This window comes from Neoarius graeffei, chromosome 2 (genome assembly GCF_027579695.1).
Source record: "Neoarius graeffei isolate fNeoGra1 chromosome 2, fNeoGra1.pri, whole genome shotgun sequence".
NCBI lineage: Eukaryota > Metazoa > Chordata > Actinopteri > Siluriformes > Ariidae > Neoarius > Neoarius graeffei.
Window position 1 is genome coordinate 42,771,945 of NC_083570.1, and position 16,406 is coordinate 42,788,350.

Consider the following 16,406-nt stretch of genomic DNA (forward strand, 5'->3'; position numbering starts at 1 on the left):
TGGATACTGTATCCTGCCACTTGATGCTGCAGATATTCCGCAGACATCGTTGATGAAACTGCTCCAGTAGCTGGATGTGGTAGGTGGTCCAGGTCTCACAGCAGTAGAGAAGTGCGCTCAGCACCACGGCAATCTTGGTGAAGAGGCGGATGCCATGGCCTTGCTTGTACCCAGAATTTAACCACTGGCCCCTATATAATTTTTTTACCCAATTACTTTTGAGACTGTGAAAATGGAGGGATGATGAAAAAATGGCTTAGTGCAGTTATTGCAACATTTTTCTTAAAACTCTGAACTAAAGTCTACACTTCAATCACATTTTAATTGTTTCATTTCAAATCCACTGTGGTGGTGTACAGATGCAAAATTATGAATTATATTGATGCCTAAATACTTATGGATCGGGTGTATTCCCCCCTGCCATGGGAGGGACATGGATGAGGTAATGTGACTCCCAGACCAGTGCTATAACACAGATAATTGGATTTTATGAATGTGAGAAGGGGGCGGCGCGGTGGTGTAGTGGTTAGCGCTGTCGCCTCACAGCAAGAAGGTCCGGGTTCGAGCCCCGTGGCCGGCGAGGGCCTTTCTGTGTGGAGTTTGCATGTTCTCCCCGTGTCCGCGTGGGTTTCCTCCGGGTGCTCCGGTTTCCCCCACAGTCCAAAGACATGCAGGTTAGGTTAACTGATGACTCTAAATTGACCGTAAGTGTGAATGGTTGTGTGTGTCTATGTGTCAGCCCTGTGATGACCTGGCGACTTGTCCAGGGTGTACCCTAGCGTGCATCAGTTGCCCTCACTTTCATAAAATCTGATGCATTTTTGTTTGGGTATTCCTTTTCATCAATAAAGACATCCTGTAAAATTTTTTGACCATATTCAAAAGTCTAACGGTGGCACCATGAGGTTCATCTCATCTCATTATCTCTAGCCGCTTTATCCTTCTACAGGGTTGCAGGCAAGCTGGAGCCTATCCCAGCTGACTATGGGCGAAAGGCGGGGTACACCCTGGACAAGTCGCCAGGTCATCACAGGGCTGACACATAGAGACAGACAACCATTCACACTCACACCTACGGTCAATTTAGAGTCACCAGTTAACCTAACCTGCATGTCTTTGGACTGTGGGGGAAACCGGAGCACCCGGAGGAAACCCACGCGGACACGGGGAGAACATGCAAACTCCGCACAGAAAGGCCCTCGCCGGCCCCGGGGCTCAAACCCAGGACCTTCTTGCTGTGAGGCGATAGCGCTAACCACTACACCACCGTGCCGCCCCCATGAGGTTCATTTTTTGCCAAAAAAACGCTTGTTTTCACGTAAGATTTGAATCACAATGTTGGACTCCATTTATTGATTTCTTGTGAGCCAGAGATCATGTTAAGAACCTTTGCAAGGGATTGAGAAGCATTAATGTGATTCATAATACATTTGTATTGTTTAAAAGTAGTTGAACAATGATTTAATGAACAGCTAAAACTCAAACTGTGCTTGATAATATATTTAGAATATGTACTAAAAATGTGTATCTAAGATATTTGGTATACTCTATAAAGGTGCCATAATGTTTCATGAAAAGTGATCGAAATTTTGTCATAAAAGAGCAGCTTTTTCCATAACTTTGAGCTCCTGGTGCCACCAGTAAACTTTTGAATTGTCAAAATATTTCACCCAGTGTGTTTTCTTACCAAAAGGAACAGAAAAACAAAAATGCATCATGATCGGAGGAACTTTTCATTTTTAGGGGGCAACTGATGCACCCTAGTCAACCCCACCTTTCGCCCTTAGTCAGCTGGGATAGGTTCCAGCTTGCCTGCAACCCTGTAGAACAGGATAAAGCAGCTAGAGATGATGAAATGAGCGTGAGAAGTTGAATTGTTTTTTTTTTTTTAAACTGTGTTCACTTATCTTATTCACCTTATAATTTACTAGTGTTTCCAGTGATTAGTGTAGGTGGTACTTAGATATGTATGTATGTTAGTGAATGTACTTTTTGTACATTTTAAAGAAATAAAAGTTGGTCTTGCATCATTTAGTGTGCCTATTTACTTCCACATTATAGTTCAAGGGCTGTAATAGGATGTTACATGGGTCAATAGACAGGGGGCTGCAAAGTAGGTATACAGTAATGAAAAACACATTCTAGTATTAAATGAAACCTAGTACCACTACTGTAATAATTCTTACTGTATACTTACTTTTGCACGCCCCTGTATTGTGTTTCCTGATTAACAAGTCATTCCTGATTCTCTACTCCAAAACATGCTACTGTAGTGTTCTGAATTGAGTATATAGTTAGATGGCATGCACATGCACACAGTTTAAGTGGAAGAGTGAATGATTTGGGTTCAATGTTTGCTGGTGTGGTGGAAGTTCGCAGGTTGTGTACAAACGAGATGTTCAATGTGTTGGAGCAACTGAGGGTAAAAAAACAAACAGTATAATAGACATTCAAATCAGGTTATAAGGGAGGTTTTTTTTTTTTTTTTTTAATAGTTGAAAGATGGTTGAGACGTGGCCACAAAATCCTTTGTGGTTAGGTAAAATAAGGCACATCATTAGTTTCCTTTTAACTTGAGCAAAATCAACCTCTTAAAACATGTAGTAAATGATTTCATGGAGGAAAACAGTATATGGCTGCTAAATGCCATATTTAAAAAGGATTAGAAAATTAATTTGCAGACCAGAACACATTCAATACAGGCATATACAGCAAGTGCGCACACAGTTCAGGGATAGGGTCAAGTTTATCCAACAGATTTCAATTAAATTATTTTAAAACATTAAATTCAGTTGAAACAAAACAATGTGGCACTCTACATTTGACCAGCTGCAACACAGCAGCAGATGAAGGAATCTGTTTTCCTCCAATACACAATTCCCTACTAAGACTGAATGACCTACTGTCGTCACACACCAAATCAGTCACGCATGTATTTTTTTTTTAAACAAACATTAAAAAAAAAGACTGCAAATTTAAATATTAAAAGTGAAAGTTACACTGACATTTGCATTTCCACAGCTGTGGTGATGGTCACAAGTATAAAGTGTGAAAAGAATCACCAGCCTTTGTTGTGACTGGCTAGATGACTAGGTCATAATATCTCCAAAATGGCAGGTCTTGTGGGGTCTTCTCACTATGGAGGCAATACCTACCAAAAGTAGTCCAAGGAAGGACAACCTGTGAACCAGTGACCAGGTCATGGGCACCCACGGCTCATTCATTAGCATGGGGAACGAAGACTAACCTGTCTGGTACAATCCCACAGAAGAGCTACTGTACCACATTACAACTTGCTGTGTAGCCGCAGACCAGTCAGTCAGAGTGCCCATGCTGACCCCTGTCCACCACCAAAGCGCCTACAATGGGCATGTAAACATCAGAACTGAACCATGGAGCAATGGAAGAAGGTGGCCTGGACTGAAGAATCATGCTCTCTTTTACATCATGTGGATAGCCAGGTGCCTGTGCATTGCTTACCTGGGGAAGACATGGCACCAGGATGCACTACAGGAAGAACGCAAGCTGGCAGAGTCCGTGTGATGCTCTGGGCAATGATCTGGTGGGAACCCTTGGGTCCTGCCATTCACGTGGTTGTTACTTTGACACATACCACCAACTTAAACATGGTTCTGCAACAAAGTACACCCCTTCATGGCAACAGTATTCCCTAATGGCAGTGGCCTCTTTCAGCTACAAAATTTGTTCAGAAATGGTTTGAGGAACAACAGAGTTCAAGGTGTTGACTTCAAGGGCCTCCAAAAGTCCCCAGATCTCAATCCAATCAAGCATCTGTGTGATGTGCTGTACAAACAAGTCTGATCCCTGGAGGCCCCAAGTCACAACTGATGGGACTAAAAGGATCTTCTTCCAATATCTTGGCACCTGATACCACAGTACACCTTCAGAGGTCTTGTGGAGTCCATGCCTTGATAGGGCAGCACTGTTTTGATAGCACAAGGGGGAACCTACACAATATTAGGCAAGTGGTTTTAATGTTATGGCTGATCCATGTATGTCTAGGTGTAAGGAGACTGGAGGATACACAAGAGCTGCTCAACTTTTATAAGAGACTGGTAGTTTTCAAAACCATTATTATAAGGGTGGAGCATGTCCCAGACTGGACTTCACAGCAAAGGACAATATTTCTCTGAATCTGTTTAGTGCCACACAGAGCTGTTGATAATGCAAATTTTTTATATAGCAATATATTGTCTGTACAATCCTGCAAAGATACATGTAGGTGATTCATTTTGCATAACAAATTTATAGAACCAGATGCTACAGGTTATGGAAATAACTAAAAGTGGCACAGGCTCAAACCCATCAGAAATGTCCTCCAGGATGTTTTTGCAATTAATCATTGCATGACCCTCCAATACTGTTGCAATTAAGCTGGCAATCAATATAAAATAAATAAAAGTGCAGAGCTGCATCTGTTCATAAAATAGCTTTCACTTGCACCCAAATAATTTTTTTAAAGTCTAAGCCATGAAAAATCCTTACAAACACTGAAAATATGAGCAATGGAGCATTTAAAGAAATTGAACATAATTTTCACAAACATCTGTCTTAGAAGAATTAACTCTGTAAGCTAGATTAAAGTGCAATAAGCACATTAATGAAAGGTGAATTAATGAACCTCAACCAAAATGATTCTTCATGATTGTTTCTGAGAAGAAAAAAAAAAAAATCCCCACAATGCTGCTGTTCTATACATTACTACATGCTCAGAGTTAAATAATTAGAGTGGGCTAAAACACACAGGTAACCACTTTCTCAGAATGTACGTAAAAAGAAACCCCCACCCAAGAAGCAGTAGTAGTAGCTGTTTGCACAACTTCCACATTGTCAGCACAAAAAGTAGTAAACACTTTTTTAAAAATGGTATAATACATTTAAAATTTTTTTTTAAATAAAACCATATTTCCACCAATACTGAGCACAACTACCATTTTTATATTGTTATTCTCATGTCTGACCTGTGAATGTTTTACTTTCCAGTTTGCACATTTATTCCTTAGCTATGCTCATAACGGGGCAATGTTAACATACTTGTAAAAAAAAAATTACCAATTTTCAAAATTATATCTCTATGACACTCCTTACGTAATTCTATGATTGATACATAATTTCAGAATCGTGAGTTGCTATGAAATACCATATGAATGCAGTGCATCAGGTTGGAGACTGGCTTCAAGATTGCATATTCATCAAGTTGATAAGTTAAGATCTTTTGCATATAAAAAAGTTAATTCTGTGGAAGTGCTTTTGTTTTGACTGACTGGACACGTAGAGAATCTACATCATTTGGTCCAAGTAGAGTGTGATCTAGCAGACATCAGTCCTGTTTCCGAGGAATGCATCCTTCCATTTCCAGAACTTCTGGCCAGCCTTCATACTTGTTGGTCTCAGCATTGTTCTTAATGTACTGAGAACATTAGAATAGATTTAGTTACATCTCATTACATAATTCACCTCACAGAACAGCCTTAGCAATTCTTATAATATACAACAGTTAAGACTTCAGAAATCAATAGCTACAGAAATTCATACTTGTATACAGTTGCAGTCAGTAGTTTACATACAAGGACATGAAATGTCATGTCAATATTAGGCGTTTAATGATTTCTTTGATCTGTTCCATAATGATTGTACAACATGCATCTCAAATAGGTGGGGGAAAAAAAAATTTATTTTGGGTTATCTTAAAAAAAAAAAAAAAAATCAGATGATCAACCCCCTAGTCCATGCATACAGCACACCTAATATTTGGTTAAATGTCTCTGAGCAAGCTTCACTTTAACCAGATGCTTTTGGAAGCCATCAAACTTGTCAGAATTCTGCTTGGATATTTGGCCACTCTGCTTGGCAGAATTGGTAGAGGTCAATTAAATTTAAGATACAACCAGAACATCAAGGACACAGTAGTTCATCTGTCCTGCCACCAGAACCACCATAACTACCAAAACATCAAACAGAACTGAAACGTGACCATGTAAGAGAGGACCAATTTTGTTCCCCAAGGGAAGATCTACCCAAAACATTGATCAGAACTGAATTTGCATGACAAATGAGAGAGGAGATACAATTCTAGGTCAGAATAAAATGGTGTCAAGTTGACCCAATTACTAATTTGTTAGCAAAAAATTGACAATAGAATGACCAAGTTTTGTGCAGAAGGTCTAGTTCTTTCAAATAAAAATCTGAACTGAAATCCATTGAGAACTGAGGGAGGAGATATGATTTAACTGAAAATAAACAAAGTTGTAAGCAAACTAACAGGAAAACTCAAAAAACAACCAAGTTTTATTTCTCAAGGGAAGATCTATCCAAAACATTCAGAACTGAAATTGGATGAGAAAGCAAGAGAAGATACAATTCTAGTGAGAGGCCTGGAAAATTCATTAATTTGGGCTAATTAGTAACTAGTTAGCAAAATATTTGACAAAACAATGACCAAGTTTTGTGCGGAATGAGGAGTTCTTTCAAACAAAACAATCGGAACGGAAATCCATGGAGAACTGACGGAGGAGATACGATTTAACTGAATTGTAGACGACAGACCCCATGCCAATAATAAGATACCGATTCCCCCATAGGGGAAATTCAGAGATTGTGTGTTACCTGGCACAGACCTGACTTTGAAGCACAGTCCACATTTTCGACAGGGCTGAGGTCAGGATCAAGGTCAAGTTGATTTCTATAGTGCTTTTAACAAACATTGTCGCAAAGTAGCTTTACAGAATTTGAACGACTTAAAATACATGAGCTAATTTTATCTCCAATCTATCCCCAATGAGCAAGCCTGTGGTGACGGTGGCAAGGAAAAACTCCCTCAGTAGATATGAGGAAGAACCTCGAGAGGAGCCAGACTCAAAAGGGAACCCATCCTCATTTGAACAGACGACTAACATTAACAGTCCTAACAAAGTCAGCTTCGTTGATGCTATAAACCCCCACCGATAGAAACCCGAGTGCAAAACCATTCACGACAACCGCAGTCCCAAAGTCAGCTGCAGTCCTAAAGTCAGTAAGTCAACTGCAGTCCCTAGCCACAAAAAGCACCACTGCAAGAGTCCAGAGCGTCCTCCAGGCGCAATCCCCAACTGTCCACATGGGGCCGCCCTCCACAGGAGCAATGTGCTATAAGCTTAATGTCTCATCTCATTATCTGTAGCCGCTTTATCCTTCTACAGGGTCGCAGGCAAGCTGGAGCCTATCCCAGCTGACTACGGGCAAAAGGCAGGGTACACCCTGGACAAGTCGCCAGGTCATCACAGGGCTGACACATAGACACAGACAACCATTCACACTCACATTCACACCTACGCTCAATTTAGAGTCACCAGTTAACCTAACCTGCATGTCTTTGGACTGTGGGGGAAACCGGAGCACCCGGAGGAAACCCACCCGGACACGGGGAGAACATGCAAACTCCACACAGAAAGGCCCTCGCCGGCCCCGGGGCTCGAACCCAGGACCTTCTTGCTGTGAGGCGACAGCGCTAACCACTACACCACCGTGCCGCCCAAGCTTAATGTTAGTCTGCTTTATCCATTCTACAACCAGCTTTGATGCGTGTTTGGAGTCAATGTCCTGTCAGAACACTGAATTGTGTCTAGGCTTCAACCATCTAGCTCAAGGTTCCCCAAGGGCCAAAATGTCCAGTGTTCAACACTTATACACCCACCAACACTGCCAGTAGGTTTATTTTTCATGCACACACACCCCTTTTTATATCTAACTCAAATCAGAATGTTTATTTACTGTGCAAAAAATGACTAACAGCATTACAGCAGGTGGTACACAGTGGGAAAGGACGGAGTATCCTGAGGCAAAGATAAATCGGGTCAACTTTTCTACAAAAACCTGACGTACATGTCTGCATACCAACAATAACAATGCCGTTTGTTAAGTGCAAACAGCTTTTCACATCAGACAGCTATCAGCATCATCTCTACAACCACATTCACCTCAAGAAGAACCAAGAGGCAGACGGCAGGATATACATTTTCCTCACACACACAGTGACAAAGTACAAGATTAAAATACCACAATAACATACCAACACATTAATAATTACAGTGGTTTGATGTGTGTCTACCAAATAATCTGGCTATAAATACCAATTTGTATTATTTGCTTTTCTTTTTTTTTGGCAGCACGGTGCTGTAGTGGTTAGCACTGTCGCCTCAGAGCAAGAAGGTCCGGGTTCGAGCCCCGTGGCCGGCGAGGGCCTTTCTGTGCGGAGTTTGCATGTTCTCCCCGTGTCCGCGTGGGTTTCCTCCGGGTGCTCCGGTTTCCCCCACAGTCCAAAGACATGCAGGTTAGGTTAACTGGTGGCTCTAAATTGACCGTAGGTGTGAATGTGAGTGTGAATGGTTGTCTGTGTCTATGTGTCAGCCCTGTGATGACCTGGCGACTTGTCCAGGGTGTACCCCGCCTTTTGCCCGTAGTCAGCTGGGATAGGCTCCAGCTTGCCTGCGACCCTGTAGAACAGGATAAAGCAGCTAGAGATAATGAGATGCTTTTCTTTTGGGCAGCACGGTGGTAGAGGTTAGCACTGTCACCTCACAGGAAGAAGGTTCTGGGTTCAAGCCCAGTGGCTGACAGGGGCCTTTCTGTGTGGAGTTTACATGTTCTCGTGTCTACGCGGGTTCTCAGTGTTTCCTCCGGGTGCTCCAGTTTCCCCCACAGTCTACAGACATTGAGAGATTAACATGCGGCGGCCTTGGGCTGAAGTGCCCTTGAGCAAGGCACCTAACCCCCAACAGCTCCCCAGGTGCTGTAGCGTGGCTGCTCACTGCTCTGGGTGTGTGCGCGCTCATTGCTCATGTGTACATTTACTGCTTCAGATGGGTTAAATGCAGAGAGGAATTTCACCATGCTTAAGTGCATGTGTGACAAAGCTGTTCTTGTGGCAGTCAATAGAATTTGCTTTTACACAGACCGTTATGGTCTGCATACATATCAAGCACGTCGGTTTAGTACTGGCATGGTCTGGTAAAATAAAACTGATCAGTCCAGTCAGATTTGAACTGATTGGTTTCCTGGTTAACTTTGCTCTTTTTCATACAGCCCATGTTGTTCTTGGTTTAGTCTATTCATGCTTTATGACAGGTCTGAGGTCAAGTATATGGTGTGGGATAAGGTCAAAAAGTAGCAGTGCACACCTTCACATGTTGCACACTTTAAACGTGTTATGACTAGGATGCGTTAGTGCCAATGGGTCCACGCAGGCCACTTGGCTCTTGCAGGCCAGACCTGGCCCACACATCACCATTCGGGGTTCTTTGGTCTCGCTGACAGTTTCAAGGTTATGCTGAAGAATTCTGAGGTGGTTCATTATTCCATCCACTTTGCGCAATGCACCAGTTCCACTGGCAGTAAAACAGCCCCAGAGCATGATGCTACCACCACACTTAACAGTTGGTACAGTGTTCCTCTGTACGTCTGGTCATTGTGGCCAAAACAACTCGATCTTCGTTTCATCTGACTATAAAACTTTCCTCCAGAAGGCTTTTGCTTTGTCCATGTGGTCAGCTGAAAACTTCAGGTCAAGCTTGGTGTCAATTTTGAAGCAGGGGCTCCTTTCTTGAATGGCAGTCTCCTGGTTGACATAAAATTCACTTGACTGTAGACAGTGTTCCATCAGTTTCCAGTTCAAGGTAGGCCTGTGCCTTGGTGGTTCTTGGGATGTTCCTAACAATCTGAACCAATTTCATCTCAGCTGAGGGTGGCAGTTTTGGGTCTTCTAGCCTCCCAGTAACTTGTACTTGCATAAATTCTTTGAACTGGTGATCTTGGAATCTGCAGTTGTTTAGAAATGGCTCCAAGAGACATTCTTGAGTTGTCCAAATCCATGATCCTCTTACTGGTCAATCAAATGAGTGCTGTCAAACAAACCCTTTTTCACCAGCTGTAGTGAATCACCATCCCAAAACCTTATAGCGCCAAGTTCTGCGTTTTATTCATTATTTATATTACTCATTAAAAAATTCTTACGGGGGGGGGGCGCCGTGGCTCAGTCGACCAAGGCGCCATACCATAAATCCAGGGACCCGGGTTCGATTCCGACCCGAGGTCATTTCCCAATCCCTCTCCGTCTCTCTCTCCAGCTCATTTCCTGTCTATACACTAGGGGTGTCCAAACTGATCCATAAAGGGCCGTGTGGCTGCAGGTTTTCATTCCAGCCATGCAGCAGCACCCTGATTTGGCTTATTCAATCAACTGACACACCCACCCTTTAATCAAGGGTGGGTGTGGCTGCAAGTATTTGACTATATGAAGACAGTTCAGTTGATTGAATGAGCCAAGTCAGGTGTGCTGCTGCATGGCTGGAATGAAAACCTGCAGCCACACGGCCCTTTATGGATCAGTTTGGACACCCCTGCTCTACACTGCCCTATCCAATAAAGGTGAAAAAAGCCCAAAAAAAATATCTTTAAAAAAATAATAAAATAAATAAAATTCTTACCAGCCCCCCAACAGGTCATATTTGCACAAAGTCACATTTGGGGGAAAAAGCAGTCCTATGCTTGATTTGTCATCATTACATCAAGATGGACCTTATGCACATGTTAATACTAACTAAAACAAGTCAAACAATGCTTGGGAATTAACATGCTTCACTTGCAACTCCTCTAAACGCAAGTCATGTGTTTAATTCACTTTATGATGCCAGTCTTAGTTTTCATGACTATTACATAAAATGAGTGATTTTGGGGTCTGTCTGCCTTTATTTGGTAAAAAGGAGTACAGTATTATATAGCCTAGTGTCTAGTCTGATGTTCTAATGACATGTGCAGTGCAGTGTGCGCACACGCGCATGCACACGAGTGAGTGAGTGAGAGAGACTGACTTTGCAGCATGCTTGAAGTTGGAACTGGGTTAGTGTGTTGGTTGCTGACGGCAAAACCGTATCAAGAATACAGATCACAAATTAGGTTCTCAAATGATAATTTGCCCCCCCCCCAAAAAAAAAAAAACCATTGGATTTATTCTGAGGCTAACTCTGGGCATAGGGACGCTACCAGCTATAGTCCATCATGATCACTAACAGGAAGTTAAAAAGCCTTGGCAAGTCAAGACAGTTTAGAACCTTTAGCACCACTGAATTACTCTAAGCGGGTACATTTCTGACTGAGTAATTTTGACTGTTGATTTCAGAAAACACAAAATAAATTAATACTTGTGCACCAAATTCTTGTTTTTTTCCCCCCATTAAAAATGTATTTTGTACAATTATTCTGCCACAGAAGAACAGTTCAAAGAAAATCATCAAAAGCCAAACGTTGCCATAACATTCATGTCTGTGCATGTAAAATTCTGAATAGAAGATAGAAGTCATGGAAACCCTGTGAAAAATATACAGTACATGTTCAATTTGAGGTCAGCAACATGTTTAAAAGGGATCCTCCAGTGGATTTATTTTCAAACTTATTTTAAGTAAAAGTAGTCGCAGATTTAAAATCAAACTTTCATTTTCAGAGACCAGTGTTTGAGGAAAAATATATTTTCTTTAAAATGCCAAGTGGGCTTCCTGCAGTGGTGACGTGTGCGATGACCTCATGTAGTGGTCACTTGGAGCAACTCGGCTGTTTATATTCTCTATTTACATCGTAGCTTTGCAAGTATTTTACCGAATTTCAGTTTTTAAATAAATAAGTATGCCTCATTGTGTAGCATATGCATGCCACAATGATGCTAAAAAAAAAAAAAAAAAAGCACAAGCTGGAACGAGATGGCATTTCCGCAGAGAAAATGCGCTTACTCAGCTGGAACAGAGCAACAACAAACTGGATCAGATGTGACCTCGTGCTGCAATTAAAAAAAAAAAAAAAAAAGTCTGTGGCATAGTGCATGTGCCCATGTGCTCTAAAAATCTGTTTAAAATGGCTCAGCTTACAGCACATGACATGACACTTTGTGCTCCTTAAAAAAATAAATAAAAATAAAATTTATGAGCTGGTTCTGCATAGATTAACAGTGTGTGGTGTTTTTCCACATTCAAATGAATAATTTTTTTCTTCCGCAACACCATTCATTTGAATGCGGAAAAACACCACACACTGTTAATCTACGCAGTACCAGCTCATGGAGGGGAAAAAAAAAAAAAAAAAGATTTAAAAAATTTTTAGAGCGCAGTGTCATGTCATGCTGAGAGTTGAGCCATTTTAAACCAAAATTTTTTCTACGGGGGGAAAACCAACAAGAACAGGTGCATCTATCCAAAAACTGCATACAAGTGTGGTACGCCAGTTCAGGATAGACGTGTCAGAGTTGGAATGGTGTCTTAAAATTAAAAAAAAAACAAAAAACAAAACCCACTTCATTTTACAGGTCTCTGTGCTATGCAGCTGACTGACAATTTACTTAGTGGACTCATGGCTACTTGGGGGGAAAACAGTAAGGAGAGTTAGTGTGCTTGCTAAGCACAAAGCAGCAAGAACAGTGGTGTGCTTCACAAGTTTACTATAATAATAATAATAATAATAAGCTTCACATTGCTTTGTGCTTAGCAAGCATACCAGTAACTCTCCTTACCATTTTCCCCAAGTAGCCATGAGTCCACCAAGTGAATTATCTGTAAGCTGCATAGCACAGAGAGCCGTAAAATAAAAAGTATTTGTCTTTTTAAAAAATAAATCTTTAAAAAAAACAATTTAGGGGGGGGGGGGGGGGGGGGGGGCGGGGCAGACACATTCCAACTCAGACACGTCCAGCCTGAACTGGTGCCGTGCGCTTGTATACAGCTTTTGGACAGATGCTCCTGTTCTTGGCAGTTTTCCCCTCATAGAAAAAAAAAAAAAAAAAATTGGTTTAAAATGGCTCAACTCAGGTGGCACAGTGGTGTATTGGTTAGCGCTGTCGCCTCACAGCAAGAAGGTCCTGGGTTCGAGCCCCGTGGCCGGCGAGGGCCTTTCTGTGTGGAGTTTGCATGTTCTCCCCGTGTCCGCGTGGGTTTCCTCCGGGTGCTCCGGTTTCCCCCACAGTCCAAAGACATGCAGGTTAGGTTAACTGGTGACTAAATTGAGCGTAGGTGTGAATGTGAGTGTGAATGGTTGTCTGTGTCTATGTGTCAACCCTGTGATGACCTGGCAACTTGTTCAGGGTGTACCCCGCCTTTCGCCCGTAGTCAGCTGGGATAGGCTCCAGCTTGCCTGCGACCCTGTCGGACAGGATAAAGTGGCTCGAGATAATGAGATGAGATGGCTCAACTCTCAGTGCGACAGGACACTTTGCACTCCAAAATCCCCCTCCCCATGAACTGGTTCTGGGTAGATTAACAGAAACTGTGGCATGATTAAAATGGATTTTAGAGCGTGAGGAACGCAGCGTGACATGATAATTTTTTCTCCTGAAACACCATTCATTGGAATGGGGGGGTGGCACACAATCTATGCAGAACCAGCTCATGTCTTAAAAAATAAATAAATAAAAATAAAATAGATGAGCATGAAGTGTCATACCACGCTGCGAGTTGAGCCATTTTAAACAGAGATTTGAGAGCGCACAGCCACACACAATGCCACTTTCTTAGATCACAAAGATTTTGCAGCATGAGGTCTCGTATCTGATCCAGTTTCTCTCAGGTGACTCTCTGCTCCAGCTGAGTAAACACACTTGGCATTTCCGCAGAGAAAATTCCATCTAGTTCTAGCTTGTGCTGTCTTTTTAGCATCATTGTGTAGCATATAAATGCCACAATGAGGCATACTTATTTAAAAACTGAAATTTGGTAAAAACACTTATAAAACTAGCAAAACTATGATGTAAAACAGCAGACTTGCTCCAAGCGACCGCTACATGAGGTCATCGCATACATCAAGCCCATCTAGTTTTGAAAGAGAAACGTTGTCCCATTCTTGCCTGATATACAATTTCAGTTGCTCGACAGTTCAGGGTCTCCTTTGTCGTATTTTACACTTCATAATGCGCCAAATGTTTTCAATGGGAGACAGGTCTGGACTGCAGGCAGGCCAGTTTAGCACCCAGACTCTTACTATGGAGCCATGCAGTTTTAATATGTGCAGAAAGCGATTTGGCATTGTCTTTCTTACTGAAATAAGAAAGGCTGTCCCTGAAAAAGATGTCGCCTGGTTGGCAACATGTATAAATCATTAAGCATTAAAAATGGCACCTTCATAGATGTGCAAGCCAACATTTTATTTTTAACATGACAGTCCCGGTGTTTTGTCCCTGTCCCAATTTTTTTTTTTTTTTTTTATGTGCTGCTGCCATTAAATTAAAAAAAAAAAAAAAAAAAAAAAAAAGTGAGCATATATTTTTCAAAAAACAAAATTCATTTTCTCCATCTGATACCTGGTCTTTGTACTATTTTCAATGAAATATAGTGCTCCCATAGTTTGCAAATTATGGCATTCGGTTTTAATGTACATTTTATAGTGTCCCACCTTTTTTGAAATTGGGGTTATAGATCAGACAGACAGAATCATGTCTCCCTTTCCAACACCAAAGTAAAGGAAAAGAAATTAGATGCCATTTCTGAGCCACACTGTCTTCAGATAATGAAAAAAAAGGTCACCTGTTCAAAAGGACTCTTTGTTTTGATCCCCTTTCCTCCAACGAAGACCCAGTTGTCCCTGAAGCTTAGCGAATTGATATAGGAGCTGCCTAATGTGGATATTAACTTCCTTGCCTCAGCATTAAGTCTGTGTCAAAGAAGAAAAAGGTTATTCATAGGTTTATATCCTGAATGCAGATTTCCCAAATAAATACAAGTACTCAAGATTGATACCCCTTCAATACAGAGTGGCCAACCAGGATTATACCGATGTCGATTTGTCTGAAAGAGTCAGCCCGGATTGCCCGACTCTGCTTTGCTATCCACCTCTCGGTGATCAATTTCAACGTGAATTGCACCACCAGAGTCACTAACAGCTGGGGTAGAACAAATGAATCTCACGCAAATGGTGATGCACAGTGCTGTTCTGCAAAGGCACACTACAAACTTACAAACCTGGTTTATTTTCAAGGGTGTTAAACAAGATAAGCTGCATGTGCCATTTTACTTCCACTAAAGTTACTCTGTGCATGCACAAGTTCTGGGTGAAAATGAAAATACTGCAGCTGAACTCAAGCACACGCCTGTTCGCACACATCTTTATTATTAGTAGGTACTGTACAACTCTCCATGCATGGAGCTGCTGTGCTCCATTTCCCCATGTACTTGCCACATTTATAAAATTAAAAACACGGACGAATACCAGCTTATACTGCTTTGCATGCACACACGCAGGTGAACTAAACATGAAGTCTTTCAATTTGTTTGTGCATCATTCGTGCATGCAAAATGAACATACAGTACCAGTCCAAAAAAAAAAAAAGTTTGGACACACCTACTCATAGGTTTTTCTGTATTTTGACCATTTTCTACATTGTCAAACCTTATTGAACATATCGAAACCAAGACGCAACATACGCAGAGGTCTCAAAAGTAGCCGGTCAGCGGTGGCAAATCGCCATCTGTAGTAAGATTTGCCGCAGTCCATTTTTCAATGAGTAATAAATATTTTGTTTACATATCTGTACAAAACTGAGCAGTGCGTGATGTGAAACTAAGCTTTATTCAACTAAATAACAGCCAGGATTCTCTCTGGAGCTTGTCACACTTGTCACTGATGAACATAATCCATCAGTGACGAAGAGAAAATTACTAGCGGTCGTCAACGGTGATGAATGCGTGTCATCGTTACCACAAGTAATCTTTTATAGAAATCCCTCCATTTGCTGAAATCCAACCCCAGTAGAGACACTTTGGGAAGCCGGAGTGAAAACAATGAAGCATGCTTGTGACCAATAAAAACTGACAACACATGATGACCACGAGCACCAACCTTTTGACCAAATCACAGTGTGACTTAATCAGCCTGGAGTGGGGTGTAATCATCTCTGCGTGAACCCAACAGTAGCGCAATCTAAACCGGCGATTTTTTTTTTTTTTTGTGAGCTTCAAGCATTGAAGATGATTTAAAAGGCCAAAACAGGCACGGGGGGAGGTACACTCAGAGCCCCGACTGTCCCTGAGCACATCAGGCAGCATCTGTAATACAGGGGTCAGTTTATAAAAAATAAATAAGTAAATTAATTAAAAAAAGCCCAACCCAAACTGAAAGCGCCATCAGTCAGCAAGCAACTTAAGGAAGCTCCGTTTCTGGGCGATAGCCCCCAGGTATTTTCACCCTCAAAAAACATAAGAGATTAACAGAAAGCAACTGACTTGGATGTCATCTGGGATTTTGAATGTTGTAATATAATAATGTAGCTTAGAATGTGTCTTTGTGATCCTAAAGGAGAGAGATGCGAGTGAAAAATGATATTTTTATTAAACTGACGATTACATTTTACAAAATGATATTAAGTCAGTGGACACGTGCCT

General features: G+C 41.6%; 1 protein-coding gene across 3 annotated transcripts in view; it reads right to left on the reverse strand.

The window, feature by feature from the left end:
• Positions 1-2,727: 2,727 nt before the first annotated feature.
• fam3c (FAM3 metabolism regulating signaling molecule C) overlaps positions 2,728-16,406 on the reverse strand; it is a 33,961-nt gene continuing 20,282 nt past the window's right edge. For all 3 annotated transcript variants that reach the window (XM_060914267.1, XM_060914268.1, XM_060914269.1), the window contains exons 9-10: positions 14,553-14,679; positions 2,728-5,431 (exon numbers count right to left, since the gene is read on the reverse strand). In XM_060914267.1, the coding sequence (XP_060770250.1) occupies positions 5,342-5,431; positions 14,553-14,679 (217 nt within the window). In that variant the 3' untranslated portion in view covers positions 2,728-5,341. The remainder of the gene's footprint in view (positions 5,432-14,552; positions 14,680-16,406) is intronic.